The 19,201-nt window shown below is 47.2% G+C and overlaps 3 protein-coding genes across 3 annotated transcripts; 2 read left to right on the top strand and 1 right to left on the bottom strand.

The window, feature by feature from the left end:
- Positions 1-1,895: 1,895 nt before the first annotated feature.
- Positions 1,896-4,243, top strand: LOC123148395 (scarecrow-like protein 22). The gene has a single exon (XM_044567793.1). The coding sequence runs from the start codon at positions 2,028-2,030 to the stop codon at positions 3,771-3,773; it is 1,746 nt and encodes a 581-aa protein (XP_044423728.1). The 5' UTR covers positions 1,896-2,027; the 3' UTR covers positions 3,774-4,243.
- A 2,484-nt stretch (positions 4,244-6,727) lies between these two features.
- On the bottom strand, positions 6,728-9,515 carry LOC123148396 (50S ribosomal protein L9). Its single transcript, XM_044567794.1, has 6 exons — positions 9,292-9,515; positions 8,831-8,965; positions 8,352-8,414; positions 7,497-7,559; positions 7,308-7,379; positions 6,728-7,229 (listed from the first exon to the last, which is right to left on the bottom strand). Exons 1-6 carry the CDS (start codon positions 9,409-9,411, stop codon positions 7,065-7,067), a joined length of 618 nt encoding a protein of 205 aa, XP_044423729.1. The 5' UTR covers positions 9,412-9,515; the 3' UTR covers positions 6,728-7,064.
- Positions 9,516-11,050: 1,535 nt separating this feature from the next.
- Positions 11,051-14,540, top strand: LOC123151057 (protein NPG1). Its single transcript, XM_044570838.1, has 5 exons — positions 11,051-11,381; positions 12,163-12,364; positions 12,516-13,708; positions 13,807-13,954; positions 14,034-14,540. Exons 1-5 carry the CDS (start codon positions 11,220-11,222, stop codon positions 14,351-14,353), a joined length of 2,025 nt encoding a protein of 674 aa, XP_044426773.1. The 5' UTR covers positions 11,051-11,219; the 3' UTR covers positions 14,354-14,540.
- Positions 14,541-19,201: the final 4,661 nt, after the last annotated feature.

The raw sequence follows: 19,201 nt of genomic DNA, 5'->3' as shown, positions 1-19,201 counted from the left end.
AAAATACACTATATCCTTGGATGGGGGTGTTGATGGGCGGCGGCGATGAATGTATCGGCATCCCTATACATTCTTGACAAGCTTACTAGGTGTTATCGGCACAAGTGGATGAAACGACATTTGGATGTGTTATTTGGAGCAGGATTCTAGCGCCGAGAACCCTTAAGGCTCTTTTGATTCAAAAGATTTCTAACCCAACAACGCCGTCAAAGTACAGGGACCAAGTAAAAAAGACCTTCATTTTTTTCCACGTAAAGGAAAAAAAAAAAGCTAGCTTGGTTGTTCTTGCTTTTGATTGGTTATCAATTCACACTTTGTGTGGGCACACACTGACCGGCCACATATATTGACCAGCTTCAAATCCCATGTACCAGTAGGATTTTCCCCTTGTCTTTGGCTGCAAAAGAAAAAGGAAGGGGACAAGAATGCTTTCGATTTTTGATTTTTCTTTAAAACCCGACGTCATAGAAATACATACACACCGCAAAACAAACGTGTGCAAAAACCGAAGATGTGACGCTTGTTGGATCCAGTAGAGGGCAGCGGACGTGATCCAGAAATAAAATGCACGGCGTTGGCGTGGTGCCCGCAAACAAGCGGGTTCCGCTCCCGTGGCAAAACACACAACGAAAGTGACCATTTGCAGGTAGTACGTGGGAAGCAAGGACTGAGTACTACACAAAGCTAACTGTAATGGCCTGCACAATTTGTACGTGACACTGCCGGACCGGTGCAACATTTCTTTTTTGGGACCGGGGAAGGACCTCGAAGGACCTAGACTCACATGATCACGTCAAATAAAACATCTTACGAAAGGAGCCGTCTACAAAAGCAAAATTACAACCGCTCCAAAAATTATGCAAACAGCACCCCGGATCATGAAACTAAGTTGCTATCCCGTCATTTCTAAAGGCAGAGGGCATAAGATTTAACGGCTTTATTCTTCAATAAGTGGTTAGTGATGTGCCCATCGGTCGGCAGTGAGGCGGACTTTGTCAATCTCGATACCCGCCGGTCCATTTTATGGAAGGTGTTCATAGGGGTCAGGCATGCATGCATGCAGATTCATAGAGGTGTATGTGTTAGTTATGTACTGTGTTTTGGAAGAAAAAAATAGAGAGTGCACTCTAGTAAGCATCGTAGCTCTAGAACTAGCTGTGAATCTAGCATGGCAGTGGAGGATAGGCTTAAAACATCAAGTTCCTAAGCCTAATTAACAAATACATTATAATTGTTGCATGTAAAATACCTCAATATAGTGGTCATGTGGTATATTTAGCTGAAATAGGATTTTCGGAGGGTAGGCTTATATTAAGGCTATTGAAGCCCCTATAGTAGAATCGCCACTCTTTAGAACATGGGGTTGTTGAATTGGACTAGTACGTCCGGCGTTCGATCCAGCCCTTTCCCTTCCCCCACCATGATGACTATGAGAGATATGAGGAGGAGGTGAACCAAGCTCCAGATATAGGAAGCCCTGTGAGCTTACCGAGGCCAAAATAGTCATTGACATCTAGATCCGACCGTAACTCGCTTGCACTGGAACCCTTCTCCCCGTCGACATATCGCCAGTCGCCATAGAGGCACCTCCAACTACTTGTCTACTACAACTATATACAGGGAAGACCCGGGCTCCCCTCCCACTCCCATTCCGGCCGACGAGACCATCGGAGGAGGGGAGAACTTGGCTACCTCTCAAAGAAGAAAGAAAAGTGAATTCGCCGGTGCAAGCTGCAAAGGCTACTACCTGAGTTGCAAGTTGTGTTGCAACCATGCACAATCACCACTCTCTTGGAGGAAAAAGAAACCAAAAAAGAAGAAGAAAGAAAAGCCTTTTCTCTCCTTCCCCTTCCAAGAGGGCATTCATCGGCCCATTCATTTCAGATTTCACTCCTCACTCTCACTCAGTCACTAGCCCGAGGTCCCCATCTCCAGCCGACCCGACCCGAGCTGAGCTCCATCCACCCATCATCCATGGTGATGGTGCCAAGGAGGAGGACATAAAAGAGCATTCGACACAAAAACAAATGGTGGCCAAGAAAGAAAAGGCACCGCATAAGCATACACGCGCACACGCAACGCCACACCACCGCACGCACATACACGCACACCTCCTCCCGTCTCCACTTATGATCACCACCATGTCCTCCTCCTCCTGCAGCGGCCTGGGCGGCGGCGCGGCGGCCAACTCGAAGCGCAAGTCGCCGGAGCCGACGTCGGTGCTGTACAACCGGAGCCCGAGCCCGCCCACCTCCTCCTCCGCGCACTCGTCCGAGCCGCCGCCCATCAGCGCCGAGGACTGGGACGCCGTGCTGCTCTCCTCCGGCGGCTGCGACGACGCCATGGCCGCCGCCGCGCACGGCACCCGGGAGGACAGCTCCTTCCTCCGCTGGATCATGGACGCGGGGTACGCGGACGGCGACGGCGACGCCTTCGGCTTCAAGGGCCCCGCCCCCTTCGACCCCTCCCTCCTGCCCCCGCCCCCTCTCCACCCGCCGCCGTTTGACGAGCGCCGGGAGGAGGCGGAGGAGCACGCCTTCTCGCTCCCGCAGCTCCCGCCGCAGCTCTCCGTCCCGCAGCATCCGCAGCAGGGGCAGGTCCATTTCCCCGTCTCCACCGCAACAGCGCGCGCCGTCGGGGGAGGAGATGGAGATCTCGAGCCCCAGGCGGCGGTGGACGAGCTGCTCGAGGCGGCGCGGCGCGCCGACGCCGGGGACCCCGCTGGCGCGCGCGAGATATTGGCGCGGCTCAATCACCGGCTCCCCTCGCCGCCCGCCCCGCCGGGGCACCCTCCCTTGCTCCGCGCCGCCGCGCTGCTCCGGGACGCGCTCCTGCAGCGCCTCCTCCCTCCGACGCCCGCAGGCGGAAGCTCCGTCCTCTCGCCGCTCGACGTCGCGCTCAAGCTCGCCGCGCACAAGGCCCTGGCGGACGCGTCGCCCACCGTCCAGTTCGCGGGGTTCACGGCCACGCAGGCCTTCCTCGACGCGCTGGGCGCCGGCGCGCGCCGCGTGCACGTCGTGGACTTGGACGTCGGCTTCGGGGGCCACTGGCCGCCGCTCATGCAGGAGCTCGCGCACCACTGGCGCCGCACGGCCGCGCCGTCGACGCCGCCGCCGGCCCTGAAGGTCACGGCATTGGTGTCGCCGGGGTCGAGGCACCCGCTGGAGCTCCACCTCACGCAGGAGAGCCTGGCGCGCTTCGCCGCCGAGCTGGGCATCCCGTTCGAGTTCGCCGCCGTCGCCTTCGACCCCTTCAGCCCCTCGCCGCCGCCGGGCCTGTCCGCGGCGCCCGACGAGGCCGTCGCCGTGCACATCACGGTCGGCACGGAAACCTCCGGGCCGACACCGGCGTCCCTCCGCGTCGTGAAGCAGCTCCGGCCCGCCATCGTGGTGTGCGTGGACCACGGCTGCGACCGCGCGGACCTGCCGCTCCCGAGCCACGCGCTGAACGTGCTCCGCTCCTGCGCCGCGCTCGTCGAGTCGCTCGACACGCCCGGCGCGTCGCTGGACGTGGCGGCCAAGGTGGAGCAGTTCATCCTGCGGCCGAGGGCGGAGCGCCTGGTCACCGGCGGCGAGAAGCTGCCCCCGTGGCGGTCCACGTTCGCGTCGGCCGGGCTCACGCCGCTGCAGCTCAGCAATGCCGCGGAGGCGCAGGCCGAGTGCCTGCTCCGGCGCACGGCCAACCATGGCTTCCACGTCGAGAAGCAGCAGGCGGCGCTGGCGCTCTGGTGGCAGCGGTCGGAGCTGGTGTCGGTGTCGGCATGGCGGTGCTGATCCATCCCCTTGCTTGCAGAGCCTGAGCAGCCCGGTACAGTTGTAGTTCATCTTGTTGCCAAAACTTGAATCTTTCTCAAGTATTACTACTGTAGTAGCCAATCTTGGTGTGTGATATATTACTTACTACTAGCAATTTGAGGCATGAAGAATGGGAATTCGAAATGCCGAAAAACTGTTAACCCCCCAACCCGCGTTTTAATTGTTGATATTGTAATCCTCCAGTGTGATCATTGTGTATTATGCCAGTCATATTTTCAGACTGATTGAAGTTCAAGTCCTTTTTGTTTCTCTCCTCTTTGTAATTATTAAGCTTTTGCCACTGGAAATCAACAAGGATTTTCCAAGCAAAATTGTAGTAAAACAATAGTTCAGTTAAATCCTGTTATAATTTGTAGTAGCAGAGCATATATATGTATGCAACTGATTTATGCTGATTGATTGAAGTGTTCAACAGATCCCTAATTAAACCAGAGTATAGTATGTATGTATGTGTATGCATCAATCAGCCTGCAACTAAGGTTTTATGCTGATTGATGTGACAACTCTAATTCTATAAGATTTTTCTTTGTCCCCTCTGTATTTTCTTTGGAGTAGGACATCAAAGATGAACTGTAGATATGAATGTGATGTGCCTTTATTTACAAGTCAGGTCCATTGTACCAGTACCTTTCACACATCAGGATTTGCATACTGCACACTTGTTTTCTTTCCTCCCATGAATTATCATGTAAGTATGCTTTTCCTCAGCTTGGAAATTGCAATTTACTACACATTGCCACAATTTGAATAGTGTGGGGTTGTTGGGATGGCATGGAAAATGCAACTGTAGCGCGCCAAATACTGAAATTTAGGGTAACATGTATGCTGTATCCTCCTCCTCGTCATCATACCTACTGTTAAACAAGGGAAAGTTTCGGTTGGGGCGTCGTCATCGGCCTTCGATGATGATGTGCATTGCCCTAATCTTGCTTTGCTCTGTTTCGTTAACCAATTAAGGAACATTCTGGAAACAGGTACATGCTTATAGTTAGTAACATGTTTGTTTTTTCAAATGGCATATGAAATGTTGCTGTCACTCAATTCATCTATATGTTTTGCTTTCAGAGTTGCGGTTGGTACGTCGATTTGCAGTTGCTACCAATGGATTATGAGCCAATATTACAAATTTAATTTCTCAAGCAAAGCCTAGATTTCAGCGGAAGTCCGAAGCTGATTTCGCCTGTCCCAGCCAGCAGCCTCTGTATGAAATCCTTTCAGGAGTCGTCGCTATTACCTTTCGGTATCATGATAATATGCCCCGTCCTCTTGCATTCGGCTGCGCAAATGAAGCGCAAGTTCACCTTTGAGCAGTTTCTATATGAAGTTGAGGTTTTCCTTGGAGCCTTCCTGAAGATCATTGCAAGCTGAAGCCTTTCTTGTGACACTTTGATTTGTCTTGCTGGCTGTCCTCATCTCTCACTTTCAGCTTCCATTCACCATAGTACCACCACTAATGGTCTACCACATATGGCTACACAGCTGAGGCCTGAGATGTCATTCTTGTTCTGCCTTGGATGGAAGGCATGAGAGATATTTTTTAACCTAGCTTGAATTTGGCTCTATCATAGCCAAGCAGCTCCTCAGCAGCCTGTCATCTCTTGTCCACTCCAATGCACCAGTGGCAATTATTTCCTATGATATGATGCAGCAGCAGTAGTAGTATATTGTGCTTAGGGCATGAATCATATGGGTGTCACATGGGGCTTGCCCCTCATCACATGTACACCCCAGTTTCTTATATTTCACTTGGCCCCCTCCACACCCTATCAGCCAGGTTGATTTGTATATCTCTGGCTACACATTAGGTGAACTTTCTTAATTCTCCTAATTTGGCTCCACATACCAGCATTAGGTTTGCTTAATCACATGATGCAGCTGATTTGCACATGTTTTGTTATTTGCAATGGTGACCTCAAGCTTATATTTTTTTCATTTCTTTTAGTTTTTTGTAATGTGACATGTCTGGGAAAAAAATTCAATCATTCTTCCAAACTCAACTGATCCATAGAGTAGATCAATCAGACAGGAGTTGGAGGGGGAAAGAAAAGAGGAGATCACATCATGGACCACCCTTTTTGTTTGACTTTTTTCTGATTGATAGATGTAACCTGATATTATTTTGTGAAGAGGTTGGAGATTATGACCCCCAAACTAAAATCTCCTAGGACCACAAATCACACCATCTCATCCATATAAGAAGCTTGAGCAGCACCTTAACAATGGAGCACTACTGCTAATTGGGCTGCTGTTTCCTCCCCAAAAGAAGGCATCTCTGTTGCTTCTCAACCCTGATGCCTTGCAGGTGAGATCACCTGCTTTACAGCTTTCTCTTGCTGCATAGGAAAGGTATTTTGCAGTGCTCAAGCAAAGTGAGGATCTGGGCACCCCAGCTCCACATGAAAGTTCATCAGACTGCCAAAGTGCTGATTTTCACTCTTATTTTTTGCACCAGTGCCCTTCTCTTTCAACATTTTGTATTAGCACTTTGGATGCAAAGATAGCCCTTGTCGACGCGTAATTACCGCAATAATTTTTTCAAAGTAATGCCTGGCAAAAAATGGGAAACAAGATTAAGCAGAGATCGCAGAGATCAATGGGTCTCCACTGACAAGTCAGTGTCAATGTAATTCAGCTCAGATCTTAAAATAGGACCAAGACAATGATTGCCCGGGGTCCATGGATCAACTGATAACCATTCAGTCAAATGGGGGAGATAAGGAAGCACAAAATATGCGTGCGCGAATTAAAGAGCATTTCCACATCAAAGCAAAAGGCCGTCACACGACACGTAGAGCAATATAAGCCGACTAAAACGTCGATGGAGACGGCCATTTTTTCATATGATGATGACGACGCCAAATGAGCATTTCTGAGGAAGCTTTCACTCCCTGCCTCTCCTTTTCAAGGATGCCTTGCACACACAACCTTTCTTTCTTTATATCCATCTCCCCCCTTTCACACCAGGATTGGGCACACTAACAAGTCAAGAATATGATAAAGTCAAACAGCAACAACAATACTAGGCCCCCTACTCCAGGCAAATTATTCACTATTTCTCAACGTTTTTTTGTAGGAACAAAAGGCCCGATCATATCGCCCCGCCCGAGACGATGGCCCAAGCAAATTGTAAAGGGAAAAGGTTGAGTTTGAAGGTCTATTTCAGCGTGTCTCTTCATCCGAAGGCTGAAATGGCCTTTTGGTACCATTCAGCACCTTGGAAGGAGAGCAAAGATCGCCCACCGAAAGTGCTTAGGGTCTCCTGATCTTGACCTTGAGAGTCCATTGTAGCTTGCCTTCTGGGCGTGGTATATCCCTCGGTAAGCGAAGTGGCACCTCAAATTCTCCGAGGGATGACAATGGTGACACCAGGTGTAAATTGTCTGGGTAAATGTTGACGTTGAGTTGCCTCGCCACCTGTTGGTAAAGTTTGATGTTACTACCTACAGATTAATGTTTTTGAATAAATAGCGGATGACAGCGCTGGAGCAGAACCTCAGAAACAATTTCATCCTTCGTTACAGGAGAGCGCAACTCGATCCCTTCGGAGATGAACCGTCTGAACACCTATGAAACATAAATATTTTGATCAGCACTTGCTAATAGTGGACAAGATTATCCATCTGGAACATCAACAAAAGTATGCTGCACCAGGACTCCAAAATTTGGTGGAACCATACTAACCAAGAGAGCATTATCGAGCCGTTTTGCTGCTGCTTGACACTGCTTCAGTTTCTCTTCCGCTTGCTGTTCAAATGGTTGAGTTGAGAAGTAAATGAGTAACATTTTAAAACGAAATGAACTTAAGAGGCCGGTGACTGGGAAAACACATAAAAGATCTGTATTTAACCGAACTGAGAAAACAAGAACTTCAATGTCAGGATTCATTTACAAAATGTTGTTTTAAGTAAGCATCAAAAGGGATCTTTTCTATGCACAGTATGGAATGGAATGAGCTGGACGTTACAGTTCAGAGGACAGCTACTACACTTGTGTATCTGAAAAACAGTATTGGAACAGTGTTAACTTAGCTGGCTACAGTGGCAAAAATGAACTTAAAAAGCACTATATTCTAAACATAATATCTACTCCCTCCGTTCCAAAATAGAATGACTCAAACCTTTGTACTAACTTTACTAACTTTAGAAAGTTTAGTACAAAGTTGAGTCATCTATTTGGAACGGAGGAGTAGAAAGCCAACAGATAGAGAGACGACTTTCCAAGGCAACATCTCAACTATTTTCAGCACCATATGTTTAGAGTGGACTCGAAGTGCGTTAAACCAAACAAATCCAGTGAAGAACAGCCTCTGGACTGATATGGTGTTAAATAGCAAACTGAGTTTCAGGATGAATAGGAGAGGTCAGTTAGACAGAAATTGTGCACAAATCAACCAAAGACAGCTGTAGGCAAAAGTTCTGTTGAATGGCAAACAGGGTTTCAGAAAAGGAACAGGATAGGTCAGTTAGTTGTGTACTAAGAACTCTCATCTACACTGCAGTTCACGAAAAAGGAAGAACCACTCGGTGCACGACATACCCGAGCATCATCCTCCTCCTTTGAGACTTCTTTGACAACCACCTCCACTTCGCGTTTGTAAAGCTGATCAAACAAATGAGAGACTTGTAAGCCAGCAAAGCAGTAATAGTTTACAATGTAAATATTCTTACGGTAACAGAACTTTACAAGAAGCAAATACTTCAGTGGAGATGAACTAGAATGAACCAAAATAACTTCAGCACCAACTTGCTCACTGAACACAAGTAGCATAGAGTTGTATATAAGCCTATTCTACCAAAGAGCTACTAAGATGCAACAAGTATTGGAGAGCTCGTAAAATTCATTCAATACGCAGATGAAGAACTGATAAACGAACTCTGGAAAGCAGAGCCTCAAAAGCCAGCAGAGTAAGCTAGTAGTTAGTAAGCAAATGCTTGTGAGCCGCGACGGAGCATTCCAAACTGCACGGCCATCGCGGCATGTTTATTTCTATCGGGGAAAAGAAGGGGGAAGCTAACCTTGCTCTGCTCGCGCATGAGTATGGCGAACTTGTCGATGTTGGGGACGGCGAGCATCTTGGGCATGAGGTAGTTGCGGAAGTGCCCCGGCGCCACCTTCACCGTCTCCCCCGCCTTCCCCAGCTTGTCGATCGTCTGAGGTGAACAAGCGATGGGTGATGTCAAAGGTTAGTTCCACTTCCCCGCACAATCTAAAATCTCTAGGGACATTGTTGAAATGAAAGGCCAAAACTGAAGCTTTATCGGTCAAAAATACTACTGCTAGCTTAAAAAGTTTCAGAAATGCTGGAGATTTATCGGTCAAACTGTCGCTGAGGCGGCACCGGCCTCACCGGATCGAAAGCACCCCGCTCGAACTGACCGGAAACGCAAGCGGCTAGCGAGATCGCGGGATGCATCCTGCAGAGGTGGAGGACCGAGCGGAGCGTCGCGGGGGGAGGGGGGCAGGGGGGGTGGCTTACCGTGGTGAGGATGACCTCGAGCTTGCGGTAGCGGAGGCCGTGGCCGGAGAAGAGGACGGGGTTGGTGGCGGCGGCGCCGAGGCCGTGGCGGCGGAGGAGGGCGGCGCGGGCGGCGGCCATGGTGGAGTAGGGTTCAGGGGAAGGAGGCGACGGGGGCCGGCGGCTGCCACCAACGGGTGCGCGAGTGAGAGTATTGGTGGCTCGGCTTCCCGCCGGACCGGGCCGGTGCCAGGCCAGGCCCGCTAAGGGATCTCCATTTTTTCCTTTGATTTTATTTTTAAAATCCTTCTGCTGCCCAAAAGAATTTGCATTTTGCACTTTCTTGAGCCCTCTTTGATTTTATTTTTTAAATACTTCCGCTGCCATGAAAACTTTGCAGTTTCCACTTTTTTGGATGAGGAAGTCGACCAGAGCGGAAATCTGGAAAAGAGCCAGGGTTCTTCTGCTGGATGCCAACACCCTCTGCAATCCAATAAAATCAAATCAAACATTCAAAATCTCATCAGAATATCAACTTTATGTTTTTTTCTTAAGGCACATAAATGCATTTTTTTGTAACATAAAAGGTTATGTGAGTTTTTAGTCCAATTTGTTTCGTAGTTGGCAGGTTGAAACTCTAGGACTCGGATATGTGCTATACTCAAGCACCACATGTTACATTTTATTTTGCGCTGAAAATCAAGACATGCATCATTAACTTTCATATTTCATGAAAGTTACAATAGTTAGACCCTCTCCATTTCAATTTCCAAAGATGTAGGATGCAACAATTCCTTTTACCACCAAGACATATTAATATTGTGTGGTTTCCGTGATATGAACTCCCCTATCCCTTGGTGGCTATGGTAAATCTCCCCTCCAGGCTTCATCAATGAGACCGTGGATTCGCCTCCCCTCTACCTGCCGCTCCGACGACTGGTGGCGGGGTTAGGGATCCCGGTGCTTTCGGTCTGGTTAATAGTTTAGGTTAGGTTTTTTTAGTCTTCTTAGGTGTGGCGCTCAGATGGATGGCAGCGCTTTTTCTCGAGTTTGTGTTTCGGTCTCCGATTCTCCTCAAGTTCGTTCATCTGAACGTAATTGAAGGACCTCCGACGTAGATTTCTGTCGTCTCCTTGCTACGATGAGTTTAGTGTTTCTCGTCGTGTGACGAGATTTGTTGTCAGGTGCTTCAGATCTATTGAAGGGTTCAACGGTGACGACTACGACTCTAGGGCACTAGTCCTTACGGGCACATGCATGAAGACTTCCCGACTGTCATCGTATGGTCAAGCCGGCTACAGTAGGGGAACAACGGTAGTGGTCATTCGATGGTGAAGAGGCGTTCTTTGTGGGCAAGCCAAATGATTCTGATCTATTATCAATGTTCACCAGAAAAAACAAAGCACCTTGTTGTTTCAATTTTGCGAAAAATGATTCAAATCTATTATCAATGTTCACCAGCAAAAAAGAAAAATAAAGCACCTTTTGCTTTGCTCTTGAGCAAAAATTCTTTTGAGTGGAAAAAATACACCCTGTTGTTTCTCTTTGCAGCCAAGGACAAAGCATAGGTTACGATCACATCTTGGTCAACATATGTGGCCGTTCAAGATCATCCATGCATGCATTTGTATTGGTGGAGCTAGACAATCTATTTTTAGCTTGTCTTAGAAAAAAATCTATCATTAGCTCGAATTTTCTGGAAAAAATTGTAAGGACTCCCTTAAATTTCTATCGGTATTCCTGATGAACTTTCCACGTGGCAACAAGCAGTAGAGAGAGTAGTCGCAAAAGAGTAAAAATAGAAGACAGAAAAATTAGTGGAAAAGGGTACGCATGCGAACCGTGGAAGAAGTTGCCGCCTCCGCTCCTCTCCATCGACGACGAAACCGAGCACCTCCCAGCTCGACGAGATCGGGTGCCCGTCGGTGCGATCCCTCTGCTGCAGCGGCATGGCGGAGCCGGAGGACGGCGGCGAGGTCGCCCCTCCTGAGGCGGCGGCGGCGGCGACGAGCGCGGCCGCCCATTCGTCTCCCCCTGCTAAGGAGGAGCCGGCGGCAGCGGCAGAGGCAAAGCCGGCCAGCTCCGGCGAGGCGGTCTCCCTCAACTACGAGGTCCGAAATATCTGAAACTCTTTTATGAATGTTTGTTTGATACGTAGTACGGTGCTTGTCCTATATAATGCTGCTATGATGTGAACTTGGTTTGCAAGAAATTGCCATGTTTGAAGTGTTTGGTCAGTGCCGCCAATGTTATGTCAAATTTCGTATTGCCGGCGATGATGGTGTCAATTCAATTAAGCGATGACTTTGATTGTTCTCACATAAACCGAAAATGTAAAGATGCCAACGTTGGTCGTGCGTTTTTTTCAAAAAATATTGTTTGAGAGGCTTTGTGTGGGAAATGTGTTCCTTTCTTGGGGATGTCAAATGCTGAATTGTGATTCCATTTCAGTTCTGGTTCTATTTCATTGATTGGTTTATCCAATTGCGAATTATTCGGCAAGTTTATAAGACATGCACCTTTTTTTGTTCTTTATATATTTGGGTGAGTGAATTATAACACGATGGTGTCAATCAAAATGCTTTTTATTGGGTGAGTGAATTGTGAATAATCTTAATGCCAGTATAGGTAGCAAGATTTTACTGAATGATGTGTAATCATACGGAGAAAGGGACATTTTCTTTGTCCAGATTATGAAGAACTGATCATATTTCTATTCCCATGAACCATGCTATTGATCTCCATTGCAATTATTAATTTCCAAAAATGAAGTTCAAACTTAGCTTAATACATGGAGAATTCCAACCGTCATGCTTTCTCGGGTTTATTACACCAAGTTATTTTTTTGCGGGTTTATTACACCAAGTTCGTTTATACATCTATCGGTAACAGGAAGCGAGAGCTCTCTTAGGAAGGCTGGAATTTCAGAAAGGCAATGTAGAAGATGCACTTTGTGTGTTTGATGGAATAGACCTTCAAGCTGCCATTGAGCGCTTCCAGCCATCATCCTCGAAGAAAACAACAGAAGCTACTCTTGTTCTCGAAGCCATTTACTTGAAAGCATTGTCCCTTCAGAAGCTAGGAAAATCAATAGGTAACAAAATTGCTTTATACCGTTGTTTAAGTTTAAAACAAATTGCTTTAATTGTGTTTTACAAAAATAAATTATCATTTGGAAGTTGTTCTTTTTTTTAGCTTATTCTTTGACTTGTAACAAATTACTGAAATACCTGTTGAACATGCAGAGGCCGCTAAACAATGCAAAAGCGTCATCGATTCTGTTGAAAGTATGTTCAAGAATGGCACTCCTGACATCGAACAGAAGCTACAAGAAACTATCAATAAATCTGTGGAACTTCTCCCAGAGGCCTGGAAAAAAGCTGGCTCTCTTCAGGAAACATTTGCTTCGTACAGACGCGCTCTTCTCAGCCCGTGGAACCTCGACGAGGAATGCATTGCAAGGATTCAAAAGAGATTTGCTGCTTTCTTGTTGTATGGTTGTGTGGAGTGGAGTCCGCCCAGCTCTGGTTCACCAGCTGAAGGCACTTTTGTTCCCAAGACAAATATTGAGGAAGCCATTCTACTCCTCACAACAGTATTGAAGAAGTTTTATCAGGGAAAGACCCACTGGGATCCCTCGGTGATGGAACACTTGACCTACGCATTGTCGATTTGCAGCCGGCCTTCTCTTATTGCAGATCATCTGGAGGAGGTTCTACCTGGGATATATCCTCGGACGGAGAGATGGAACACACTAGCATTTTGCTACTATGGTGTTGCTCAGAAAGAAGTCGCTCTAAATTTCCTGAGGAAGTCCTTGAATAAGCATGAGAACCCAAAAGATACAATGGCATTGCTGTTAGCCGCCAAGATATGTAGCGAGGACTGCCGTCTTGCCTCCGAGGGTGTCGAGTACGCAAGAAGAGCGATTGCAAACACGGAATCATTAGATGTTCATCTGAAGAGCACTGGCCTCCATTTCTTGGGGAGTTGCCTGAGTAAGAAGGCCAAGATTGTTTCATCCGATCACCAAAGAGCTATGTTGCACGCAGAAACTATGAAGTCCCTTACGGAGTCGATGTCTCTTGACCGCTACAACCCAAACCTAATATTCGACATGGGAGTTCAATACGCTGAGCAGCGGAACATGAACGCCGCGCTGAGATGTGCCAAAGAGTTTGTCGACGCGACCGGTGGAGCGGTCTCGAAAGGTTGGAGGTTTCTAGCCCTAGTCCTCTCCGCACAGCAAAGATACTCCGAAGCAGAAGTGGCGACCAATGCCGCGTTAGACGAGACCGCAAAGTGGGATCAAGGGTCACTGCTCAGGATAAAGGCTAAGCTGAAGGTCGCTCAATCGTCGCCCATGGAGGCGGTGGAGGCATACCGGGTCCTCCTTGCTCTTGTTCAGGCCCAGAAGAATTCGCCTAAAAAAGTGGAGGTTTGTTTTCTTAATCAAATGCAGCAAAAAAAAAGTACCATCCGTATACTATTTTTCTCTTGGCACTTTCTCCATTAGTTCACATACCGATGCTTCAGGGAGAGGCTGGTGGAGTAACCGAGTTCGAAATCTGGCAAGGTCTTGCAAATCTGTACTCCGGCCTCTCACACACCAGGGACGCCGAGGTATGTTTGCAGAAAGCCACAGCCCTGAAATCGTACTCCGCCGCGACACTCGAAGCCGAAGGTGAGCCGAAAGCTCAGGTCACCAAACCCTTACAAAATTTCACCCCGATCGATGTACGAGTCGATGCAATGCAATGCAGGTTACATGCACGAGGTGCGCAAGGAGAGCAAGGAGGCGATGGCGGCCTACGTGAACGCCTCGGCGACGGAGCTGGATCACGTGTCGTCCAAGGTGGCCATCGGGGCTCTGCTCTCCAAGCAGGGGGGCAAGTACCTCCCGGCGGCGAGGGCCTTCCTCTCGGACGCCCTGAGGGTCGAGCCGACGAACCGGATGGCGTGGCTCAACCTGGGGAAGGTGCACAAGCTCGACGGGAGGATTTCCGACGCCGCCGACTGCTTCCAGGCGGCGGTGATGCTCGAGGAGTCGGATCCCGTGGAGAGTTTTAGGACGCTCTCATGAGATTATCACAACATACAGGAACTCCTTACTTTTTCTACCCTCCACATTACTCCTCTACTCTCCTTGTTTCTCTCTCTTGTTGTAGTTCAATGCATGTAAAGTTAACCGATGTGTATAGGCACAATTGTTTTGCATATTTATTTATTTTGCCGTGGGACCTGTATTTGCTCATGGAAAGTGTGATGCTTTCAGAAAATGCAAGTGTGATGGCAGCTGAACTGTTACTTGAATTTCGCTTTTACTTGCACTGTTTTAATTTTGTATGAGAATGATGACGCCAAAGCCTTGAGTTAACAGCGCTATTTAATTTACACTTCACACTGCACACTCTCTATACTATTGATAGCCTGGGCTTATTTTTTGTTGCCCTCTATACATTCTGCATAGCCATTTTTTTCTCTTTTTTTTGCGAGGGTAAAGAGTTTTGATAGTAATTGTGGACTTATCAGGAAGCTGAACATATATAGCAAATGTATTGTAAAGATGGACCTGCCCTATGCTGTTCTTCATCTTGGCGGAGGACCGGCGGTGGGGAGTGGTTTCGGGGAGGCCGGGGCGGCAAGGCGGCACGGGAGCGCTGCCGGCTGCGGGCGGCGGAGGCCGGCGGTTTGGCCAGTGGTGGCTGGCGGCTTAAGGGGGTGAAGGTTGAAGAAGCACTGTAGGCCTTTGATTTCACATCCAATGGCTCAGAAATCGACTGACCACAAATGAAAATTTTAGCTGACTGATTTCTAGCCATTTCCGTCAACAACACCTGGGTTCTGATTAGTTTCTTCAGGAAAGCTAGAATCAGCTACTGCCTTCAAGAAACAAAAATGGTCGACGGAGGGGGACAGGCCAGAACCATAGAACCATTCGTGTTATCACCCCTGATCACTGCAGTTGTGATGCTTCGGGCGGGAACAAGAATGGACGGAGGAGGACAAGCTGGAGATGGAGGCCGAGCTACAAGCAGCCGGGCATCAAACAACTAAATTTCTCAACCTAAATGGCCCTGTGCCCCTGTCCTAGTGTCGAATTTGAATAGAATGATGCAATCAATTCTTCTGTACCGCTCAAAAGAGTGATAGGATACATAGTTGCATCGCATGCTGGGACACAGATCCTCTGGCTAACCCTGCCTTACCCTGCCTTTGGGTCGCTGACAAGTGGGCCCCACGCTTGGTGGGACCCATGTGTCAGTGTCTCAATGGCAGGTTAGCCAAAGTCAGGGGATCCTCGTCCCACATGCTGATCACCAAAGGAGTACAATCAATATAAGTCGAACGTACTTGAGAACATACACAGGCAAAATAAGACAATTCTTGTAAATTCATCAGTCGCAGGACATGGATTTTATGCATTCTAAAGATATCAACATGAGCTTGTAGATGCGGGGGAATGAACAACCAGTTTCACACTATTAGATTTATTTTAGTTAAGCACTCAAGTCAGCACAAGCTAAACCATGCTATAAGCTGGGCATAAGAACAACCAAACTTGAGGGAAAAGGGCTAAAAAATGAAGGCTTCTGCGATAATTAAAATGACAAGCCACCACGCTTGCTACAAAATAGTATGTGTACCAGAGGATTCTTGTTAGAGGCACGGATGCATATTCACAATTCCATTTTACTCAAAAAATTGTTATAACCACTTTAAGGATTCTTTCATATCTATTCCACCAAGGCATGAACTGCTTAATATTGCTAAGTTGCAACTGAAACACAAGTTATAACATGTCACAACTAAGCCACTAGAAAATAGAATCACAACGTGTCACAAAACTGAAAAGATTGTGAAATAAAAAGAAATGGGAAAAAAGTTGCAATCTCAAAAAGGAGAGATTGTGCAGTAAAAAAGAGAAAAGAAACAACTTGCTATCGCCAGTTACCAGATCTTGCTAGATGTATCTACTACCCTTATAGAAACACCTCAACGCCTCTAAGAACACGTGCCTGTCCACGCGGCTCCTCCTCGCCCGCCTGCCGCGTCTCCTTCGCCGCGCCTCACCCGCCCATGCTAGAAGAAATCAAACCCCCACTGCGGCGCACGACCACGTGCCACTCGCCCTGCTCAACGCAGCCCTCCCAGCGTCCGTCCTCCTGGGCCACCGCCGCAGCCGTTGCCATGTGTGGATCCTGGACATCCTCGTCGTTTCATGGAACTGCTTCCAACACAGTCGCCGGCTGAGTCATTCACACGCCGAAGGGGGCCGTCATCCCCATGCTATGAACAATCATAAGTTCATTCCTTTTGTCTTCTGGCTAAAATCACTTTGAATCCACCTCTGTATACGAGACTGTAATCTCCAGAGTCTCAAGATACAAGACCAAGCTTGTTATTTTTCCAAGTTGTTCTTGCAAGGTCAAGATATAGTGGCAGTTTCTTTTTCGAGTGTGGTTTTTGTGCACCCACGGACATTCCACCCACGGTGCACCCACGATAAAAAACTTAGCAAAACATTTAAAAAAATTCTGAAATTTTGTGGATGTGATTATGACCAAATGTTTTAGGCGCTTGCAAAATTTGGTTGCAAAATGACACCCATAGAGCTTTGTACAAAAAACAAAGTTTGTGTTGAAAACATTTGAACAGTAAGGTAGGTGCAGAGCATCATTTGTATTTCGTTTATATGGAGATCATTTCATATTTTTCAGTGACCAAACTTTGCAAGCTCCTAAAACATTGGCTCATAATCACATCCACGAAGTTTCAGAATTTTTTTAGTTTGTTTACATTTTTTTCTTCGAATTTACTGTTCACTCCATAGGTGCGCCGAAGGTGGATGCATCCACTACTTTTCTTTCCTTTCCTTTTTCTCTGTGTATTTTACATGTTCGTACGTTTGCACCCTGCTCTGACTGCTTTCTTGTTCCAAGGCTGGTGATTCTACTCCAGAGCTTGCTACGGCCATCCAGGCCCAGGGCGACCATCACTCGCGGTGGCGAGAAGCACTTGGTCGAAGTTGTGAAGGTTATAGATGCGTACAAGGTATACGGCAAGCTCCGTGTTGAGAGGATGAACCGGCACCAATTGGGAGCTTGGATGAAGAAGGCTACCCGTGTGGAGAAAGTGGAGAAGAAGTGATGAGATGTTTATGACAGCTAATTGATGTTGTTATCTAAGTTTCTGAATGTGTGTTTTGGTCTGCTCGGATACCTTGTTTGATATCAAATAGCCCTTTCTTCCCACTGTTCAAATCAGCTCTTCATTGATATGCAAATGTTCAAACAATGTAGTTCAAATAGTTAAGTTGTTATGCCAGGAATATTTTGCAAAATGGTGAACTTATCATCTCAGATAATCTTTATTCATTATATAGATCAAGTTATCATTTATGTATTTTGAGAATAGTACAGGTCTCGTTATTATAGAACTATAGATGCTTGATATAATGTGCGTTAGTCCATACTTGCATTTTCATTGCACTAGTAAAACAAAAAATACATAACATCCACATCCCCTAGATACTTCAAGCAAATAATCCATTAGACTGATGAAAAGCCTCTCTGCGTTTGTCCACTAAAAAAGGTATGAGTTGCAATGAAGTAGCACTTCCCAATTGCAAAGAATCAAACCCCATCACATCCAAAAAATGGAAGCCCAATGAGTATAAATCTCAGTATGTGCTGCACTCAAACACTACTCTAGCAAGAAAAATCAAAGTCCATCACTATCGATGTGGGATTTTTTTTTTGCAAGAATAATACTTGTATTACTCAATTACCAGGTCCTTACAATCCTCTTGGACAAACTTCAAAACATCCTCAGGGCCCGAACCAACCCACGTAATTGTTCGACCCTCTACTTTAGCAAAACTAGCTAGTCTATCACTCGCTTTATTTTGACAACGAGGAACAAGAGTAATACAAGATTGTCTAAGACTCAACAGTAACTTAATTTCACCAACCAGAGAAGCATAAACCGACCGATCCACCTCGCCACAGGAAATCAAAGCCACCGCCGTACTCGAGTCCATCTCGACTTCGATTGGACGATCAGAACGCTGAAGTGCGAAAGACAATCCTTCCATACATGCACATAACTCCGCCTCTAGAGCATCTCTGCACGAGAACAGGACTCTGCAAGATGAGAAGATGACCGAACCCGCAACATCACGCAAGATCATCCCGGCACCCGCACCACCACCAGATGAATAGGAACCATCCGTATTTAGCTTAACCCATCCTTGGTGAGGCGGCCTCCACTCAGATTCACGAACTGGAGCCTTAACAAGAGGTGTGGCAGTGAAATAAGAAATACCGCACTTTCCTTTGGCTGGGTCACAGTGGGAGTTGAGCTTGATACCACGAAGTGTATCCAAATAATTTTGCAAAAAACTTATAGAGACAGCCATGGGCGGGGCAGGTTTAGAATGTGTTACTTCGTTTCGAATATGCCAGCTTCTCCAGAAAATTAATAATACCATGCATCTCTGAATATCACTCAGCTCACCAAGTGCATGAAGCAGCCACTCCTTCCCACTGTGTTGAAACGAACTTAGAGCAGGTAGACTCCACACTTCTGCCATGGACAAGTAAAGGTCGCGTCCAAACTGGCATCTCACGAACGGGTGAAAATTGTCCTCCACTTCCATGCCGCATACAGGACACCCACTAGACGATTCCAGACCAATCTTGTGCTTATTTTTCCACGTCGGCAGAGAATCAATCGACAGTCTCCATGCAAAATTACGCACTGTCGGAGGAACATTACATCTCCAAATAAACTGCCAGCATTTCCTGTTCCCGTCCGGAGAGGAACTACATGCCACTGCCGAGTCCCTGTGGGCTTCTTCAAACGCCATATTGTAAGCTGATTTTACCGTGAAGACTCCAAATTTACCCGGACCCCATGCGATGACATC

This window comes from Triticum aestivum, chromosome 7A (genome assembly GCF_018294505.1).
Source record: "Triticum aestivum cultivar Chinese Spring chromosome 7A, IWGSC CS RefSeq v2.1, whole genome shotgun sequence".
Lineage (NCBI taxonomy): Eukaryota > Viridiplantae > Streptophyta > Magnoliopsida > Poales > Poaceae > Triticum > Triticum aestivum.
Note: the sequence above shows the minus strand (reverse complement) of the source record. Positions and strands in the feature narration are given on the sequence as shown.